This window comes from Lissotriton vulgaris, chromosome 8, assembly GCF_964263255.1.
Source record: "Lissotriton vulgaris chromosome 8, aLisVul1.2, whole genome shotgun sequence".
Taxonomy (NCBI): Eukaryota; Metazoa; Chordata; class Amphibia; order Caudata; family Salamandridae; genus Lissotriton; species Lissotriton vulgaris.
Genome location: NC_141696.1, coordinates 1,368,790,446 through 1,368,810,384, shown reverse-complemented (window position 1 = coordinate 1,368,810,384; position 19,939 = coordinate 1,368,790,446). Strand labels below are relative to the sequence as shown.

General features: G+C 41.1%; 1 protein-coding gene across 2 annotated transcripts in view; it reads right to left on the bottom strand.

Moving 5' to 3' along the window:
* The window catches only part of IFNAR1 (interferon alpha and beta receptor subunit 1), a 245,957-nt gene that overhangs the window by 83,774 nt on the left and 142,244 nt on the right, over positions 1-19,939 (bottom strand). For both annotated transcript variants that reach the window (XM_086935324.1, XM_086935325.1), the window contains exon 6: positions 8,010-8,127. In XM_086935324.1, the coding sequence (XP_086791450.1) occupies positions 8,010-8,127 (118 nt within the window). The remainder of the gene's footprint in view (positions 1-8,009; positions 8,128-19,939) is intronic.

Below are 19,939 nucleotides of genomic sequence, written 5' to 3'. Positions count from 1 at the left end.
CAAGATGGCTGCTGCTCAGAAATGCAGTCAGAGAACTCTATGGCTTGTCAATAAATTCAAATTATGTAGCTTCTCTTATAATCATAATCTCACAGGCTCCTCACTGCTCCAACCTGCTTAGCACAGTGCTCACAACTAAAAAAACTTATAGTTCAATGGCTACCTCCTTACGAAACTATGCATGCACGTTTACCCACCTGTTCCTCACTTTTAGCTGCCCATATGAAGTTCCCAAAATCTATCTGATAAAAGTTGCATTAAAAATAAAATATACATTTTTGTAAAGTTTCTTACAAGTAGCAATGTAGAAACTCCACTATTTGGTTACAAAATTGATTTTCTTCTAAACAACTAGGCAAATCCGCATATACATTGCTGTTATGTATTAGCCTACAATGTTTTGGGGTAGTATCTACTTCTTTGCAGGTCTTTAAAGTATGTAATATTTTTCCAGTGTTTACCAATTTTAACCTTGTCAGTGCTAACAAGACTCGAAAACCCACTTTAAGTTATTTTTGTATGTCTAGAAAAATATACTGTGCTCTGCACTATTTCAAGAAGAAAACATTTGACACCTATCGGAATAGGCAATATTTTCAAAAAAGTACAGTACTCTTAAGCATTTTAAAATTTTGAGGTGCTCTACAAAGTTCCTGTCTTATAGGAGGTGTCGGACAACAGTAGTTTCAAGACTGCTCACTCATAGTATGTTAAAGAAAATTCTGCATGTTTGGGATCATTCTAAGCAAGAAATTCCAAGGATGTCAAGTAGCAATGGCACTGTTGTCTGATAGCTATTTTGCCAACTACTGAATTGGCTGTATGTGAGGACCACTAATTCTCCTAATAAGCTATGGATAAGAAAACCATATATCCATATATCTCAATTTTAAACCCACCAGGGAAGACAGCACAAATGCAGGATACCACAGATTTTATTACCACAATATGACGGCCATGCCAACCTGTTTCTGCAATTATGCCTTACTCACGGGAAAACATGAGCAAGGCATAAGCATCGATACGTGTCGATAATAAACAATGTGGCAAGTATACTGCATTTGTGCTGTCTTTCCTGGCAGGGGCCGAGAAAAAGGGGGCGCCCAGAAATGCAAGATCCCCAAGCATTTTTTACAGACTGTTTTAGAAAGCGATATCCCATAAACTGCTGAACAGAATTACACCACATTTGACAGGAAGCATGATTTGGTGTAAATCCGTTAAGTAACTTAAGACATATTAAAGATCAAAAATATTTGTATATCTGGATGGTTAAAAAAAAAGAACGTTCTTATTGGCCCAGGGGGCTTATTTCCCCTTGAGCTAATACTCTAGCGCGGGAGTGAGCACTCTGATTGGCTGCCTACAACATGAAGAAAAATAATGCAGGCAGTCATTACAGGACTTGGGGACTTACAGGAAGATTCATCAACGGAAAACCGGCTCGCGAAGGGCCAGATTCTGAGAATCTGGCCCTTTGCGAGCGCAATTTTTGCATTTGGGATTCATCATCCAAAATGCAAAAATCGCTATTATAGAATTCGCAAATTTGCGAGGAATTGCATTTAAAGAATCTCTATTTGAGATTCCTTAAATGCAATTCATGAAACATTTAAAAATTGCGAATTCGCAATTTTGGGCCGCTATTTACCGCGAAATCAAACCTCGTTGTAAATAGCGGAAACTTAGAAAAATGAACTTAAGTGCATTTTTCTAAGTTGGATGTTACACACACACATGTCCTTTGGACATGTGTATGAGCAACACCAGTGTAAATCACCATTTCAGGGGTGCTACAGGGTGTCCTTTGGACACCCTGGCACCCTTGAAATCGCTTCCTTATTTGCGATTCGCTAATTGCTAATCGCAAATAAGGATTGACTCCCCATTCATTCCTATGGGCCTTTGGCCCATAGGAATGAATGGGGAGTCAATCCTTATTTGGCCCATAGGAATGAATGGGGAGTCAATCCTTATTTGCGATTAGCAATTAGCGAATCGCAAATAAGGAAGATGTAGAAATCGCTATAAACTTTGCGATTTCTACATGCATCCCGTTTTGCGAGTCTTTAATAGCGATTTCTTAATAATCGCTATTAAGGACTCGCAAAAGAGGAGCATGATGAATCTGGGGGTTAGCCCCCTGTTCTGAAGTTATATGTAAAAACTAATGTAAGGGGGCACTATTTATATTTATTTATTTTTAAATCTCACGATCCCGCAGAACAGCTGCAGGATCACAGCATGCCAAAAGAAAAAAAAGAAAAGAAATTGCAGATAGGATCCGCTGTGAATTACAAAGGGGAGTGGGCACGTGCCTTCCCACCCGAGCCTCATTGAGCCCCCGGGACCAAAGTTTAAACAAAAGGGGGGGCGCTGACCCCCTTCCTAGTGCCATTATGACCCTAGGGACCCATGGGCCACTACTTTATTAAACAAGCATTTGCAAAGCAATAGGTCTCACTTGCGAGAGTTTGAGCTATTGGCATTGTAAATGACAATGCCCTTTATTTAAGTGTGTTGAAAACCTGTAAGTGGTGCCTAAACACTCCCCTCTCTTTTTTGTGGAATCCAGTCCCCTAACCTCATTTGACATATGGGCCCTAGAGATTGGGGGTCCCCACCAAACAAAGATCCTTATTGGTTATTCCCGCTTTGATTGGAGCCCCAGAGAAACTAGACTTGACCACAAAAGCGCTTGTTCATCCCGCTGACGAAGGCTTAGGGCTCCAGCTGTCTGTGAGTCTGTTAAAGTCTACATACTATCATTCCGCCAGAGGCAATCGATAGCACGCCACTCAATCTATAGCATTTCAAACATGTCCTATGAGGAAATAGAAAAAAGTACAGATGCAAGAGCAAGTACATTTGCTTTTAAGGAGGATAAAGCATCCAAAATATATGCTCTCATACGGGAGGAATTCACACAATCAACCACCAATAAGACCAAGGAACAGCAGCTGAGACAATTAATTTACTTATCAAAAAGAGAGGTGAATCAAAAACTCCATGCCAGCACACTAATACGGTACAAACGATCACAATGAATTCCACGAGGCCTCCGCATAGCTTTGAAACCTTCGCTATGCAAAAACTCCAAAAATTTTAAAGATAGATGGTACGCAATTTTAAACAAATGCTCCCTGGACCTAATCCTATTAATTATTGAGGAACTATCTGGGATCTTGGAAGAACTCACGAAAGAAATAGCCGAGGTAACAATTGAATTAACCAGCATGATGACAACAGAGGAATGGTCAAAAACTCTGGAAGAGATCAACGATCAAATAGCAAAACATTTCAGAGAGATAAATGAACGTAAGATCAGGAAATTCAAAAGGGACACCTTGGATTATAAACTTGGGGAGGTATACACCTGGGCAGAGGTGTATGCCCAGAGAAGAAGGAACAGACCACAAACACAGTTCACTGATACATCATCATCAGGAAGTGACACCTCTAATAGACCCCAACAAGGAAGACCTCAACAAACAAATACTTCCCGAACTACCCCCAGAACTGAGGAAAGCACATCCCGAACAACACCTAGAACGGAGGAAAGACCAACTACAACAGCAACAACTAGTGCTTTTTTAGAGGAGGGTCTACCACAACCCGAAGACCCAGGAGGGGAAAAAACAAAAGAAAAAGAACATCCAAACACCAGGAGCATGACGGCACCCAAGAAGGACAAGGAGAAGAAGAAGACGGAGGCCAAAAACAATTAGTAATAAACATATCAGACCACAACTTAACTTAACACGAAAAAAACTTACTACAGAAAGGGACATCATTTGTCCCCACTACCGATACTGACAAACTCGAACTTGAAGTAAGTTTCTTCAAATTAATGAGGAAAATGAGACTTAGACATTTTTTCGATAACATTCTCCCAGAAAAAACAGAGGAGGAGTCTGATCAACTAAGAGGATTGAGACCACACAGTGCATTTCAGGCACCCATCAGCCATAAAACGCTGGATCTATTTGAAAAAATGGTGAAACAAGATCTGAACAAAATAAGACCCAATAAAAGACACAGAAAAAACATCACACAAAAAGACAATGATATCCTAAGGAAATTGGCCAACAACGATAAAATCATATGTGTTAAAGCAGACAAGGGTGGAGCTCTGATCATTATGAATACAACAATGTATGAAAATAAAATAATGGAACATCTATCAGACACCAATACCTACATGACACTGGAGGATAATCCCACCAATGAGTACACACAGGAACTAAAAATCATCATTGAGAAAGCAGTAGAAGAAGGCATAATCAATGAAAGAACAAAAAACTTCTTGATCAAGAAAAACCCAAAAAGTCCATGTATACACATGATCCCAAAAATTCATAAAAACCTCATGGATCCACCAATGAGACCTATAGTGTCAACTTGTGACAGTATACACGAACCAATAGGTCAATTTCTTGACAAATATTTACAACCTATGGTCAAACAACTACCCACTCACATAAAGGATACAACAGATTTTCTGAATAAACTCCGAACCTTAACCCTTGAGACAGATCAAGAACTAGTGCTATGCACAGCTGATGTGAAAGCATTGTACACCTCCATTCCACACGCTCAGGAATAGAGGCAATCGAACAAGCACTAGTCCATTCAGACTTGGACCAATCCTTTCAAACTTTCCTCATGGAGCTTATGCTATTCACCTTATATAGAAGTTACTTCAGATATGGTGATACATGGTATCAACAGTTGGCTGGTACCTCTATGGGCAATTGTGCCGCACCGGCATATGCTAATATCTTTATGGGACAATTCGAACAACAACACATATTTTCTAATGAACTATGGAAGAAGAACACCAAGATGTTGGTACGCTTTATAGATGACATTTTCATCATATGGAGAGGCACTGAATTACAATTACAAGAAGCGTTATCAGCACTTAACACGCACGATGAACGCATCCAATTGACATGGGAGACCTCTAAAAACAGAGTAACGTTTCTAGATGTGGAAGTTAAACTCACCCCAGAAGCATTCACAACAGACATCTACCGAAAACCAACGGATCGTAACAATATGTTACATCACTCAAGTTTTCATCAAAACTCATTGAAAGATCACCCTCCATTATCCCAAATGGCCAGAGTCAAACGAATTACTTCAGATCCTCAGAAAGCAACAGTTAGAATAAAGGAAATGGGAGAGCGTTTCAAGGAGAGAGGATACCCAGAACCGATAATCAAGAATGCTGAAAAAAGCATACTCAAGAAAACAAGAGAAGAGTTACTCACTCCAAAAGTCAGAGCAGACAAACAAAGGATTGTAGCGGTTTCTAAATTCTCTACATCAAGCAGTCAATTCAAAAGAACAATAATCAAACATTGGCCAATGTTAAACTTGGAACCGGACTTCAATAATATTTTCACATCAACCCCACTGTTCGCTTACACTAGGGGCAAGAATTTGGGAGAGATACTTAAACAAAAGAAACCGCATTCAATATCACACAGAGGTACACGGCCGTGTTATAACTGCAGTAACTGCAATAATGTCATCCAAGGCAATGTGATAACACACCCCATGAGGGGACATAACATCAAACTTAACGTCACAGCAACCTGTGACACCTCTAACGTCATTTATCTGCTAAAATGTCCCTGTGGAAAGGTATACATCGGTAAGACGGAAAGAAAACTCAAAACACGAATAGTGGAACATAAATCCAACATTCGCACCAAGAACATCAAATCCACGGTTGCATCCCATTTCATGGAAGCTCACCATAATATTTCTCAATTAAAATTTCTGGTGTTGGAAACCATTGAAAGAAAGGAAGGAAGAGACAATAACCAATTCCTCTTGCGAAGAGAGAATCACTGGATCCATCAATTGGGATCCTTGAAACCGAACGGACTCAATGAACGGATCGAATTGTCTTGTTATTTATAATCTGAAATGTCCATATAATTAGAAGATGGTGTTAAACATGATTTATTTTGGAAGTAGGCATCATTGCCTACAATATGGTCAATAGGGTGTAAAATTGTGTGAATTCAATACAAAATGTTTATTCAGGATCACTCACTGAACCTATACACACCACATGACACATTTACTCCATTATGGGAGACGAGCTTACAGTCACACAATATACTTTTTCTTTAAACATAATTTTTATATTTATCTTCATTTTTTATATTTATCTTCATTTCGATTTCATCGACATTTACATTTCATTTACACTTCACTCCCAATTCCGTGATGTATCACCAACCTCGGTTGGTTTTAAACAAGTGTCTTTCGAACACATAGTCTGTTTTCCCAGACTCGTGCAGCATAGTATGTTGTCCCTATCTATACCCAGCGTCAGCATAACACGGAAGTAACTCCGCTTGTACTAACATTGGAGCACGCATACCGGCAGACGGCGTGACCTGACAAAGCTTCACGAGACACTTCCAGCCGAATTTCCTTAAGGTTAGTGACACGCACCGAGTGCCACTCGGTTAACTTAGCCATTACCAAGTGGAGCGGTTAGACTGACTCGCGGTAATTTTTTCCTTCATACAGTTTTTGAAGAGAAGACGTACACAGACTCCTATGTGAGTGCGTTCGTTTTTATTCTGCATATTTTCTGCGTATTTCACAACACGGGTGCACTTTGGTTACATCAATCCCCAACACACTAGGACACCTTATTAAAATCCCCGCATGGTGTGAACCTGCATTGTACATAACTGTGATGACATGGGAATATGTATAGTAAAACGTGGATTGTGATTTTAATTACATTTGTATTCCTAACAGCCACTGCTCCCTGAGGAAGGGCAGATGTTGCCCGAAATGCATCGGAGCATAAATACATATATGTTTGAAGAGAAATGCATATGATAGGAGATAAAAACAAGTTTATGGAAACATTTGAAAATCGTCTATGATGAACATAATCATAATAAAAAAACAATATTGAAAACAATAAAGACGTTGTTAAAGCAAACACAGGAGTCCTTATTTAAAAAGAGGAACCAACAAAGAGTGCGCAGTGGGGATGTAACCAATGGCCTATTGGTTACACTTCTAAATTTAAAAAAAGTCCTCCACTGATGACATAAGCATGCCTTTCATATTCTTATGCAAAAACAACAATTGATGGACAGAATGCAGAACAAGGTCATACATTCACCCCAATACAGAGATCTGGGCCTAAATCCATCGTTTTTTTTGTTCACCATGCCATTCCAGTTTGCACCCAGCCAAATGCAAATCAGTCTTGACCCTGCACCCCATGGGAACAGTCCAGCCCGAACTGCCAGACCAGGTCGTCCCTGGACCGGAAACAAGCATCCTGGGACCGGTTTCAGGGTATGTCACCCTTTTTCAGCCAGGCTAGCTTGAATCCAGTGGCACAATGAGCGAGGCACAGGGTCAAGACTGATTTTCATATGGCTGGGTCCAAACTGGGGTGGCGTAGTGGGCAAAAGAACAATGGATTTAACCCAGATCTTTTGACTGGGGGAGAATGCTTGCATTGTCAGCATTCCGTCCATCATTTGTTTGCTGTAACACTTTTCATATACTGATGTCATAAATTAGGACTAGTGGGAAAAGGAGAGTTTTCTCCCAGCAGGGAGCAGCAAAATCCATTTGGTTGCTGTCTAATGGGGTAATGGCAAAGCCTAGTGTGCTCTTCATGGAGCTGCTGAGAGTGGGGCTAATGATGGGAATAGCACTGTCAGAGGTTAATGTATGCACTCAATACCAAACTTTTCCCACTCTTCATATTATCTCTAGGTTCTATATTATCATGGCCCATGCATGTGCGAAACAGTGTTCGAATGCACACAACTCTTCCAATGTTTCTTCAATCCTCTTTAGAGACTGACACTGTCACTAGGGAAACATGATGGTGACATGCATGGCTTTATCTATAGATACTTCTGATAAATGAGCTTTCTTTCCAACATCATTACTGAAAACACAAGGTTACATTGGAATATAAATAAAGTAACAGCTACAATACTTACTCGGTGTATTCTACTGTAAAGCTCACATTGTTATCATATGAGTAATCCCAGTCCCACTGAACAACAACATCTGTATTTACAGCATTGACCCGAACATTTTGTGGTCGAGAATTCAAAACTAGAAAAGGGAAAAAACAAAAGGATTTAGTGAACGAGTCCACGATAATAGAGACAGCAAACAAACTGGAACAGAAGAATACTGAAATGAAAGAAAGTTCCTCATTCTGAACACAAAATAAATATTCATAATCATACAGCAAGTTGCTATTACATGGTTACGCGTATCTGTGCAACAGAACTCAGAGTTACATTTATACAACACTAAACACATGTGGGCAGTATTGTTGACCCACTTTATTGGGTTCATGTATACATCAGTCATACCCGGAACCCAAAGTATACCAAACAAATGTTGTAGGGGAAGTTCTTCAAATGATACAATGAAGATGAATCACAGATTGGTGCCATAAATACAATACATTGTTGGATACAGCACACTGAAATAATAACATACAGTATAATCTGATAGAGAGGGAACATTGGTAATTTAATCAGGTACCCCAAAAAATCAAAATAATTTACATAAACTGGAACAGTATGAAGCATACATTTCTGGGGTAAACGCATAAATTTCAGGAGAGCAAGTTATAAGATAGAAAATCATGCATATTTAGCACAATATCCCATACACTGAGCCCTGGGTCACTCTCATGTGATCCATGTCAGGCAGCTCTGAAGATGCTCTCTGCCACAGCCCACCTGCGTAAATCTAGAAGCCAGCAATAGAAATGCAGCTGCTGTTAGATGCACCACTCAGTCATAACTCTGCCCAGCAAGAACGTAGTAATTAACTTACTCCATGTTTTAACCTACTAGTCCCCGGAGACAAAGTTTCAGTAATAACAGGCAACCAGATACTTCCAGCGGAAAAGTCACTGAACTCATACAAAAGACGAAACTAATGCTGAAGACTAGCCAATATAAATAACCCACCCCAATCCAATACAGCTTTTAGGAGAGTCAGATTAATGTTATGCATCATCTGAAGTCTCAGAAGTAAATTCTGACCATTACATTTATGGCCATTCCTAACTTTTGTTGGCAAGCTTTACTTTATGATAGACACCACTGCGAATCTGAATGATTCAGGGTCCCAACTTCTCTGCTTACTAATCCGCCGACTTACATACCCAAATGCATTCTTTTACGCTACATTAATGTTCACTGTGACGTCACTTTTGATTCACCATCACAGAAATGAACACAACTATTAATGCTATAAATTTTTATTATGCCAGATCCACCCATGCAGGTGGTCTTGGGCATGATATTATTTTGGTTGATAGCCCATCTTGCTCTCTGCAGCCTGATGTTCTTGTCGGGCGGTCAGACTATAAATTCTTCCTTTTATTTGTCCCTTACTGGGCCCATTGCTTCTTGTGTTTCTAACAGTAAAGTTACCTTTCTTAGATCCTGGACGCACCATTAGTGAACTGTCTGGCGCACCGGGGCAGGAGTAAAAAGGTTCATCTTGTTTCTGACATTTTATGCAGCGAAGGAAGAGACTTGGCCTGATGATTGAGGAGTCATTTACTGTGAGGAGTGATGCAGGAGTTGCTATGACATTCAGCGCAAAACCTTTGATGTACGTTGGTTTCTGGCTTTGATGTTGCAGATCATATTCATTGAGCAATGTTCCTGAAGTACAAATCAAGACCTCAGCAACATACTTTAAAGATTAAAACCTCCAAACTCCTGGACCAAAATAATGCCATTCTATTTAAGAAACCATCAATCTTAATTTGAAAAACACAATTTAACGGCACCCAGCAAACCACAAAAGAGAATGGAAATACTGCTGTGGCTAGAATGTCACTGAACGAAATCTTTATCTCCCACCATTGAATCTATCCTCAGAAACTCTAGAAACCTTACAAAGAAAACCTCTTAAAGGCCATGGGCACAACTGAAATAAGACACAAATACGGCAAAGAAACTACCATCCTGAATCCCCAACTAACTCCATCATCCAATAATACTTCCCCTAGTGACTGCTACCTGGACCTTGCCACCTCCGTGCACAAAAACATTTTGAAGATCATGGAAGAAATTTAGTCTAAAACACCTCTACTTTCTTCTCAATGGATGTTACGCAGAAGCTTCTGAAAAAAAGCAGGCTCTTCTCCCTCATTACCAACTCTACACTTGAGTGCGTCATTTCTCACACTCGAGCCTCTAGAGATGGTGCTGACTTCTTATTGTCCCCCTTGATTAGAACCTCTTAATCACAAACTGGGTAAAGTCATACACTTCTACTTCTCTCATGGGGACATGCTTCACAATAATAAACAAGCTTAGACAAAGCCGACAGGTCTGTGTTGACCGCCAGCCTTTTGGCTTAGTTAATGCATGTTTTTTTGTGATGGTTTTTGGAAAACGTTATTGCTAAGGAAGCTGTCGGCCCTCAATGAAAAACAATTGTGTGAAAGCAAAAATATTTTTGGTCTCATAAAGCACACTTTGCTATAGCAGTCTCTGGCACTTAGGAGAACAAAAGTGTGTGTGGATGTGTATCTTGTGAAAGAGCAGAATCCGTCACTCACATTTGTTGGTCAAAGGTTGAAGTGAAATGACCCATTGTTCAATACTGTATGCTGCAATAGGTGGAAGACAAATGTCAATGTCACAATAACACACCAAAGGATGATGAGAGCTGCCTGAACGAACCTGGAATTAAGTATAATATAAATATAATTTCATTAAAATCAAAATGCCTTTTCTAATACCAGATCTAAAAAGGTACAGGAAGTAAAAAAAACTCATGCATACTCCAAACAAGTTGACAACTACCACTCCATTGTTTACATCCCTTTTGTCATCATGCTCCTTAGAGTTACACTGCAGAACAACTCAACCAACACACAAATTACTCCCCTCTAAATAATATCAGATTTAGCATCAGAAATGTACACAGCACCAAAACTACTATACTAAAAGTGATGGGTAATGCTCTATGAATCACTGATGAGAGAGATGCCCAGCTCCTGGTATTATTTGACTTTTCACAGTATTTGGCACTGTGGCCAAATACTAATGTGGCTAATGATGATCGCTCTCATTCAAAATCAACATTAACGTATCGCACTCTTGGTTCGCATCATTTTCAGTTCTTGAAAGCTTAATACTCTGCATCATATTGCATCTTTAAATCAAGCTGCTAGGTTTACACATGAGTTCTCTAAATATCACTTTTATTCAATATGTACAGCACACAATAATGAATGCGCTGAACATCCCAAAGAATGCCTAGACGTATCCAGGACTGGCTGATGGTGAGGCAGCTCAAACTGAAGCCAACAACAACTAAATTACTCCTCATCAAATCAGATGTCGAAAAAGGATCAGTATCCAAGTGGAAACAGAATGTGCCCTACAAGAAAAGGAATTAGTAGTAAAACAGTTAATGCCAAATCCTACACAAATGGAACCCAGCTACACATACACATCACAACCAGATGCCCCTTCAAAACACCAAGCATACAAGACTAATCAAGACATTAAAATATCTATTTAGCACACTGAAAATATCAACCAGCAATTAAAATCTGTACTGTAAGTCAACCCTTCATCTCAAAGCTTAAACTTTGAGGAAATGTTGTATCAACTCCTGCTTGTTCTTTTACAATGCACCCAAAACCTTAGCTGTGTCTTCCATTCCTGGCTGGGTACCCAGGTATTTCCCTTGAAATCGATGGATTTGGTGAGGTTCACCTGCTCCTAAAAACCTGTTAAAAAAGGTTCTTGCCAGTTATTCCGTCTGCTCAAAATGCACTTGCAGTCATTTCCTCTTAAACTGCCTAGTTGGGCTCTGGGTAAATATTCACTTTACAGTTCTGCTGTCTAGACTGACAAACTCAAAACACTCCTGAATGTAGCAGTCTGCTGGACAAACAAAAATACGACCAATTCTCAAAGAACATCTAGAACCAAAATTGAAAAACACGTATTAGAGCAAAAATTTATGTATTTTCAGAACTCATATGGTAGTGTTTGGAGCCCAGGGGATTGCAGCTATGGCTCTTATGTATTACCCTTGTAGAGGCATTCCAATTTTTTTATCATTATTGCTGGTAACCCTGCCTGATGTCCTGACATGATCATTGCTACTATCCTTGCATATGGTGACTTCCAAAGTGATCTTGTATGATGGGATCACTGTTACAACACTAATAATATTAGTAGCTTGGGATTATTTTAATTGAATATAGGTAGTTCTAAATACAGAATAGGTTGGATACCCCTACTCTAGAATATTAAGCGTCTCCCTGTTCATCCATATACTGTCCCTGCTCATCAATATAATAGAGAGCACATCAGGCGAATGCTGGGTATGTGTGCGAGCAGAAGGCAGGTCAATCAGGGGTTTCTGGTCAGGGTGTCGAAATTGATGCAGCTGGTAAGGCAAGAGAGAAATACATTGTACTTTACTTTGTAGTGTGAGTGAGGAGTTTTAAGAGTGTGCATTTGTGGACGCGAGGTGATGGAATGGTGGGAGCACGTGCGAGTCTGGCTGCTGTGTTTTTTATGACCTGAAGTGTTGTGGTCAGTTGGGTGATGATGTCGACATAGAGTGTGTAGCTATAGTCCGTGTTGCTGGTGATGAGGGCCTGGGTGACGGCCCTTCCTATGCTGTTTAGGGTCCATTTAAAGACTTTGTTGAGGTCTACGACTATACCCCTGTCCTTGGTTTGACTAGCCGGGCATGTATGGGTCTGAGATCTGCTGCCCACCGGGTAGAGATCTATATGGAAATGTTCTAGCTGAAGAGTACCACCCTAGGTGTCCCTGGCAAAAGAGATGATGTTGAATCCATGAGATTGAATGATGCTGACGAACGGTGCCATCTAGGTGTTGGACAGCGTGGGCTGAGAGATGAACCTTGGTGTACTCTGCACAAGAGGTTGGCTGTGGTCGAGGTGTAGGTGGCTGGCCTTAGTTAGTAAGTGCATTCGGCGAGGAAGGAGCAGATCCAGCGGAGGCGGGCCTTCATATGCAGACTTTGTTGAGTTGTTGAAGGAGGATGGGTTGGGAGACAGTGTTTTAAGACCTTAAAACTCTTTTATCAAATTGGGCCCACTTTTACTGCAGGGCAGGCTTCAGCCTTAGGCATTATCCCCATATAGCCAACTACATTGTGCATCCAGACTTCTTGTCTTTGTTTCATATTTGAGGAAACTGACACCAAAAGGGCATATTTTCTTCTTTTGCTGCTTTGCAAATCACATCCAGGTTCAACTTCATTTAATTAGTAACCATATGGACTTTAGAGAGGACATTATTTCTACATTTTGTCAGAAATGTCCACAGTTGTAGGTGACCACATAACAATTTTGCTAAATTTGTGCTTGCACCAAGAAGTATCCAGATAAATGTGTGCTTTAAACATTTCTAATTTACCCTCTAAAAGCAGGGTTATAAATCTAGCATGTCCATCCCACCAGACTGGCTAAAATGTTGATAAACTGGATTGGCACCAACATCCTGGCTTTTCTCAATTTACTCATTACTTGTTTTTGAATCAGGAATGGGTCCTTGTTTGTTCTCTCAATCATTGTTTTTCACTAGAAAACATTGTTATGGATCGTCCTTTAACCCCTTCGATGCTTGTGACGGAACCATTCCGTCATCAGTCACGGTTGGGCTGTGCTGATGACGGAATGGTTCTGTCACGAACACACCCATTTCAATGAGGGACAGCACAGGAGGAAAATTCCTTTAGCAGCGAAGGTGTTAAAAGATGATGTATCAGTTAAACTAGCTTGCCCTTGTTATCCATTATGATCTTGAATGCGGCTTGCATCGTTCTACCTGCATACAGCCACCTGCTTGGGCTATAATCGCTGTGGTAGTCAGAGACACTTGACTACATCTCATCATGAAGATTGCATTTATTGTTGTGAAATTATATGTTTTGATGTGTCTCTCCTTTTTCCTTAAAGGTTTTTCAAGTGTCAGTAAGTACGCAGACACTTTTAGCCACACACGCGCGTGTGTAGGTACCACAAGGTTTTACGTGGAACTTCCACCTTTTGCTACTCACTTTCACCCACCTTCTTGGTCCTGAAGAAAGCCCTTGCAATAGTTTTTACGGACTCAAACATGTAGACCGCCACACATACAGCAACTTACGGTAGATAAGTCCAGACTATTTGCATGACACATATTATTTTTTAACTATATCCTGAGCCGCCACTATTAAAGTCTTTTGGCAAGGATCCTCAGAGATAATTGCAACTGTAAATACCTCACCTTACATCACACTTTTGCACAACACCAGCTTTGCTGGAGTCAGGCATTGTAGCACAACCGGGAGGCACTCGGCCCCCCGGTTGGGACCCCAATGATGAAGCATGACACCAACCAGGTTGGTGTGTGAGGGGTCTTTTAAGAACATCTAATGGGTCCATGTTCTTACTACTCACAGTGATCTAAATTACATACACATAGTGGGCCCGTCCACATTGTTTAAGTCTCAATAGTTTAACAGCCTTTCTAATAATGTCAAAGTATGTCTAGGAAGGGGCAGCTTTCTCATCCGTGGGTTGGAAAAAACAAATGTGACAGCAGTTAATCAGAAGCAAAGTTGGGCACAAACGTTAGCATCAAAGTTAGAGGTCTTGGCTATGCAGATACAGGTGCACATTTAAACACGATCAGGCTGTCAACTTTTATTGGACGGTACACATCAGTGACAACAGTAATTTAAAGACACATGCATCCCCTCTTACAATTGATGTTGCACACTAGTTTGATATGTTTTTGCTATTTCATGTAGCCTATATTTTCTTCCTAATCTTCTGTTGAGCTTTTTATTCCCAGAGATCCTTTCATCAAATGGGCAATCTCATTTCTGTTTCTCTTTTGAGGATTGCTCATCTTCTGCGCCACCTCTTGCCACATTGTGCTGTGATTATCCTTTTTATGAGCTCCCTTAGCCCAAGTGCAGTTATGCATCAATTCCGTGACTATTTTCCTTTAGTTTGTTGCATCTCACATTCAATGCTGGTCCACACTTCTGATATGTGATGCCACTGGCATTGTGTTCATTCATGCAACCATGGGCCATATGTATCATCAAACTATTTTGCATTTCCTAAATAGCGAATTTTAAGGAATCGCTATTTAGGAAATGCAAAATGGTATGTATGAACAAAATCGCTTTATATTTGCGATTCCTTAAGCTTCCTTATTTGCGAATTCGCATTTTGCGAATTTGCAATTAAGGAATAATTTCCAATGCATTCCTATGGGCCAGGAGGCCCATAGGAATGAATGCTAAATAATTCTCAAATTGCGAATTCGCAATTTGCTAATCGCAATTTGAGAATTATTGCAAGGGTGCAGGGGTGTCTCAAAGACACCCTGCTGCACCCCTGAAAAGAACATGTGTGCATATGGCGCACATACATGCCCTATGGGCATGTGTGTGCATCATATGCCACCTTTAAAAATGCCAATTTGTGCATTTCTGGAAGAATTCGCAAGTTACCATCAACTGAAAGTTGGTGGTAATTTGCGAGTTCTTAAACAAAATTCGCAAGCTAAAATTGCTACATACATAGCATTTAAGAAATCGCAAATTTGCGATTCCCTAAATGCTATGGAAAAATAAGGAATCGCACAAGTTTGCAATTCCTTATTTTGGGAATGTTTCATACATTCCAAAACTAGCAAAACGGCCGTTTGCGAGTCGCAAAGGCCGAAATTCTGCGAATTTCGGCCTTTGTGATTCAAAAACGGCTTGATACATATGGCCCCATGTCCTTTACCCATGCTGACTTATCCTTTGTTTTTTTTTTCCCTCAGTTCACCTCTTTAAGCATTTCTTCCCTCCTTTTTTCCTTTCCTTTTCTTGTGTCTTTTTCACACCACCACTTTTGCATGTCTTCAATCACAGTCCATTTAGTTTCTTGTCATCTCTCTCAATGTGTCATAGGAAGCACACCGGAAGAATCTAATTTCTCAGAGATGCAGAATTTAGAGCCTCACTCACTCAGGGAAAGGAATCTATATACGTGGTGGAGACAGAGACTTTGAGGATGATCCCACAATAGAGGTAAAAAATGTCCATCTAGCAGCACATTTTCAAGGAATCAATATCGTATACAACAGAGATATTCCAAACTGAACCAAAAACTTTTTCAATCATTGTATTGAAGACTGAAGACAAAAACAAACGAATTGTTATACAGCCTGCAAAAAAACTCAGCACACCAAGAACTCAATATCATAGAACGTATGACTATGATTACAGATTGGGCAAGGTGACTTTATTTTTTTAACTCTAGCATATTCTTGTGGAAATCCAGACTATTGGGTTCCAAGTAATTTGTGTAATTTCTGTCTTTCTAACGGTTAGACATTTTCTATTGCAGGAACTGTGACAAATTTGTGCTGTGGCCCCACGTGCTGAGTGCGCAATGTTCACTGCATTTAGAAAAATGGGTCATGCAATGCGCTGCTACCCTGTGTCTCTTTGATACGTAACGACATACCTAATACACAACTTTCTGGTGGATGCCCACCCAATGCCATATCCACAAAATTCTTCCAAGACTAATGTTTATTAGTTACAATTTCACACAGGCCTATTGTAGCTGGTTAGAGGGTGGAGAACATCGCATCTCTACTCTAATAGCAGGATCTGAAAGCTTCAAAAGACACTAGCGCCAATCCTCTAACATAGTCTAGAGAAGATGGGGAAGACTTCACTTAACCTGCCTGCACTTCAAATGTTTCCTTTGACTGCAATGAGAAAGCTCTGACTTTGGCTTGTCAATACATCAGCAGAGGTATACTTGTCCCTCTATGCCATTTCTGCAACAGGAAAAGGGGAGGAAGTTATTTTGAGTCAATATGCTTCAAGACCTGTGAAAAAGAAGAGCTCGGCCGACATACACTGGAACAGGGATTCAAGCAAAGGGCTTTTATTCATAAATTGTGATATTTGTGTGGCTTTGCCAAAGTATGATAATATGTGTTGGCTGGAAAGGGCCTAAACGTATACAAGAAGTACACACTACAATAAATATCGCTGTATTTTATTACCTCAGGGTACCATTATATCAGAGCTCATACATCAACTGCAACTACATATTTGAAACCTATTTTGCCACATCACCAATCCCACTACACAGACCCTGACTCCATGTCAGCCATATTACATTAAAGTTCATAAAATGTTTAATCACCCTAGATATAAACATAAACCTAAATTACATTATATTTGATATAATTACTCACAATAATCCCTAATTAATTTAAATTGAATTACTAACACCTATAAATTCCATCAAATAATAATTTACTTTCTTTACCTTAAGTATATATTCACAGATAAGGACATCTATCTTGTGTTTCAAGAAATGCATTAGATGCCCCTAGGGGTTGATGAGGCTTCACATTTAAACTGATGAGGTAGCAGTGCACGTTGATCACAGGTTTTCAGTACAAGGAGTGTTGTGTTTCATTTCAGCCCCCTAGGCTATTACAAACATCACTCAGCACCTTTCAAGCGCCATGCAAAGTGGTTGAGGTGAGGGAAGTGGCAATTACGCTTATCAATGCGCACTCGCTCTGTAGACATGCCTCTGAGTTTGCCTTGTTCGTAGAGACACACGCTTTCGACATTGCTTTTATTACTGAAACATTGGGGGAAGCTTCCCTAGATCCGGATCTAGCCACGGCGGTCCCAGCTGGGTACACACTGTTTAGACAAGACCGTGTAGGCAAAAGAGGGGGGAGGGGGGCTGGCTGTAATATTTCATAGTGTATAAAAAGGAACTTTCACTTCTCAAAACAATGTGCCAACCATGGAATCCCTACAGGTTAAAATTTTAATGGATAACCATTACACTTTCAATGGGATGTTATGTTATCGGCCCCGGGCTGAGTTTATGAAGGATATTTGTAGCTCTCTGGATGTTATATCCCAATCATCCGACTTCACACTTTTGGGCGATTTCAATTTACATCTTGAGTACTTACTGGATAGAGATGCAGTGCAATTTATTGATATTGCAAACAGCATTGGCCTTGTGCAGAAGGTGACTGGTAGTACGCACTCTGGAGATCAATTACTTGATGGAGTGTTCACCAGTAATAAGTCATTACAATGTTTTCCATCCCTACCGCTGGTGGGGTCAGACCATAAGGCTTAGAACGAAGAGAGGGACAAGGAGGGCTGTTTAACGGGGTCCAGCGTACGTGCCCAAACGCAGTGAATCAAAAGAGTGCGCAGTTCCCCAGAAGGAAAAAGGGGGGGCGGGGGCAAAGGTTGAACCAAAGTGGCTGGAGGCACAAAGGAGGGGAATACTCCTTGTCGGAACTAGAGTCCTCAAACACCCAGCAAGCTAGGTGTCATGCTTCATAGTATGGACTCGCTCCTCGTCGGGTTGGCGGTGCCATACCCGATGGGTACCCATAAAGGGGTTCTTTAGCGGAGATCTTCTGTTCCTGCCGTATGGTGCCGTGGGTGTGAGGGCCCTAGGGGGAGGTGTAGATGTGAGTGGGTGGTGTAAAAAAGGTTGGGTAGTCCACAGAGAAAGTTTAATAGAGTGGTAATCCACCTTGTTAAAAAACAAAAGAGAGGATGCTCTCTGGCTCAAAGGTCCAGGAGAGCAATGCTCTGCTCTACTAAAATGGTCGACATGTTTCACGCAGTGTGTTCAGAGTGATACCGTGCATTTCAACAGGACCATGTACTATCTACAAAGTGTGGCGTGGTGGAAAGGTTCCTACCTACCACTAATCTAATGTGCGAGCACGAAGTCCCGCCAATTCTAGTGGAACCTAGACAGGGATGACAAAAACAAAAGCAAGAAAGGGGATAAGAGAAGTCATCACTATCCCCCCTCCCCACGTGGTTCATCTATCAAGAGCAAACATCAACAGTATGTGTTCTTTACTAGAAAGGGTAAAAAACTAAGTGACTGGAGGAAAACGCAAATACATGTGATGAGTGACAATTATTGTCACATGTCTCACCCAACTAGATGGAAGCGCTTGCTTCAACGGTCTTTCTAACAGGAGGCACCTACGTTTCGGGTGCCCTGTATATGGGGGGGGAGAAGAAAGTGCAAAGTAAATAAATAAATAGCACAACATAACGTTGGATGGGAAGAGGGGATCGCAGTATCCCATACAGCCGCGAGTAGGGCCGTGGAGGCACTGCTAAAAGGGGTAGACTGAGGGAAATGGCTCACCCACCATTACGCATTGGAGAAGGCGCCCTCCGCAGTCGTCAGAGTATCCAGGAGGGGTTTGAGGCTAGATCCCGGGAAGGAAGCAGAGTGGGTGCAGCGAGCAACACTACCGGGCCACGAGCCTGAGGTGTGTGTCACGTTCCCCCCAACACCACCACCAGTACCAGCAGCAGGGGCATCATGCACCTGAATACCCAGCAAAATGTGAGGCACCCGGTGGTGGTAATGCCGACCCGCCCAGCTAGACCTCCGATAGTCAGAGCACACAGTGCACACGTAGTGCCTGTAAAGTGGACCCGATCACCCCCACACACAAAGGCTAAATCTCCCCAACCACGCACTCACCTGTCCTAATTAGGACGAAGGCCGGTCAACTACCCCTGCGCTGGAGCTGGAAAGCCGGAGAGAATTCCGGTCTGCTTCGCGGTGCATAAACACAAAGTTGTAATCATGCCATGTCAGGTGGTATGACGCCGACGCGTTCATTCGCAGGTCACGTGGTGCATGTTGCGAGGACATCGAGTGTAGTGGGTGGTGGCCATGCAAGTGAGTCGGCCATCTTAAAGTGTGTTTAGGGAGGTATAAGGTAATATTAAAATACAAATAACGGGGAACACTCTGTATTGGGCGGGGTAGAGCGAAGAAGGTCACCCTGTTGTGCGAAAG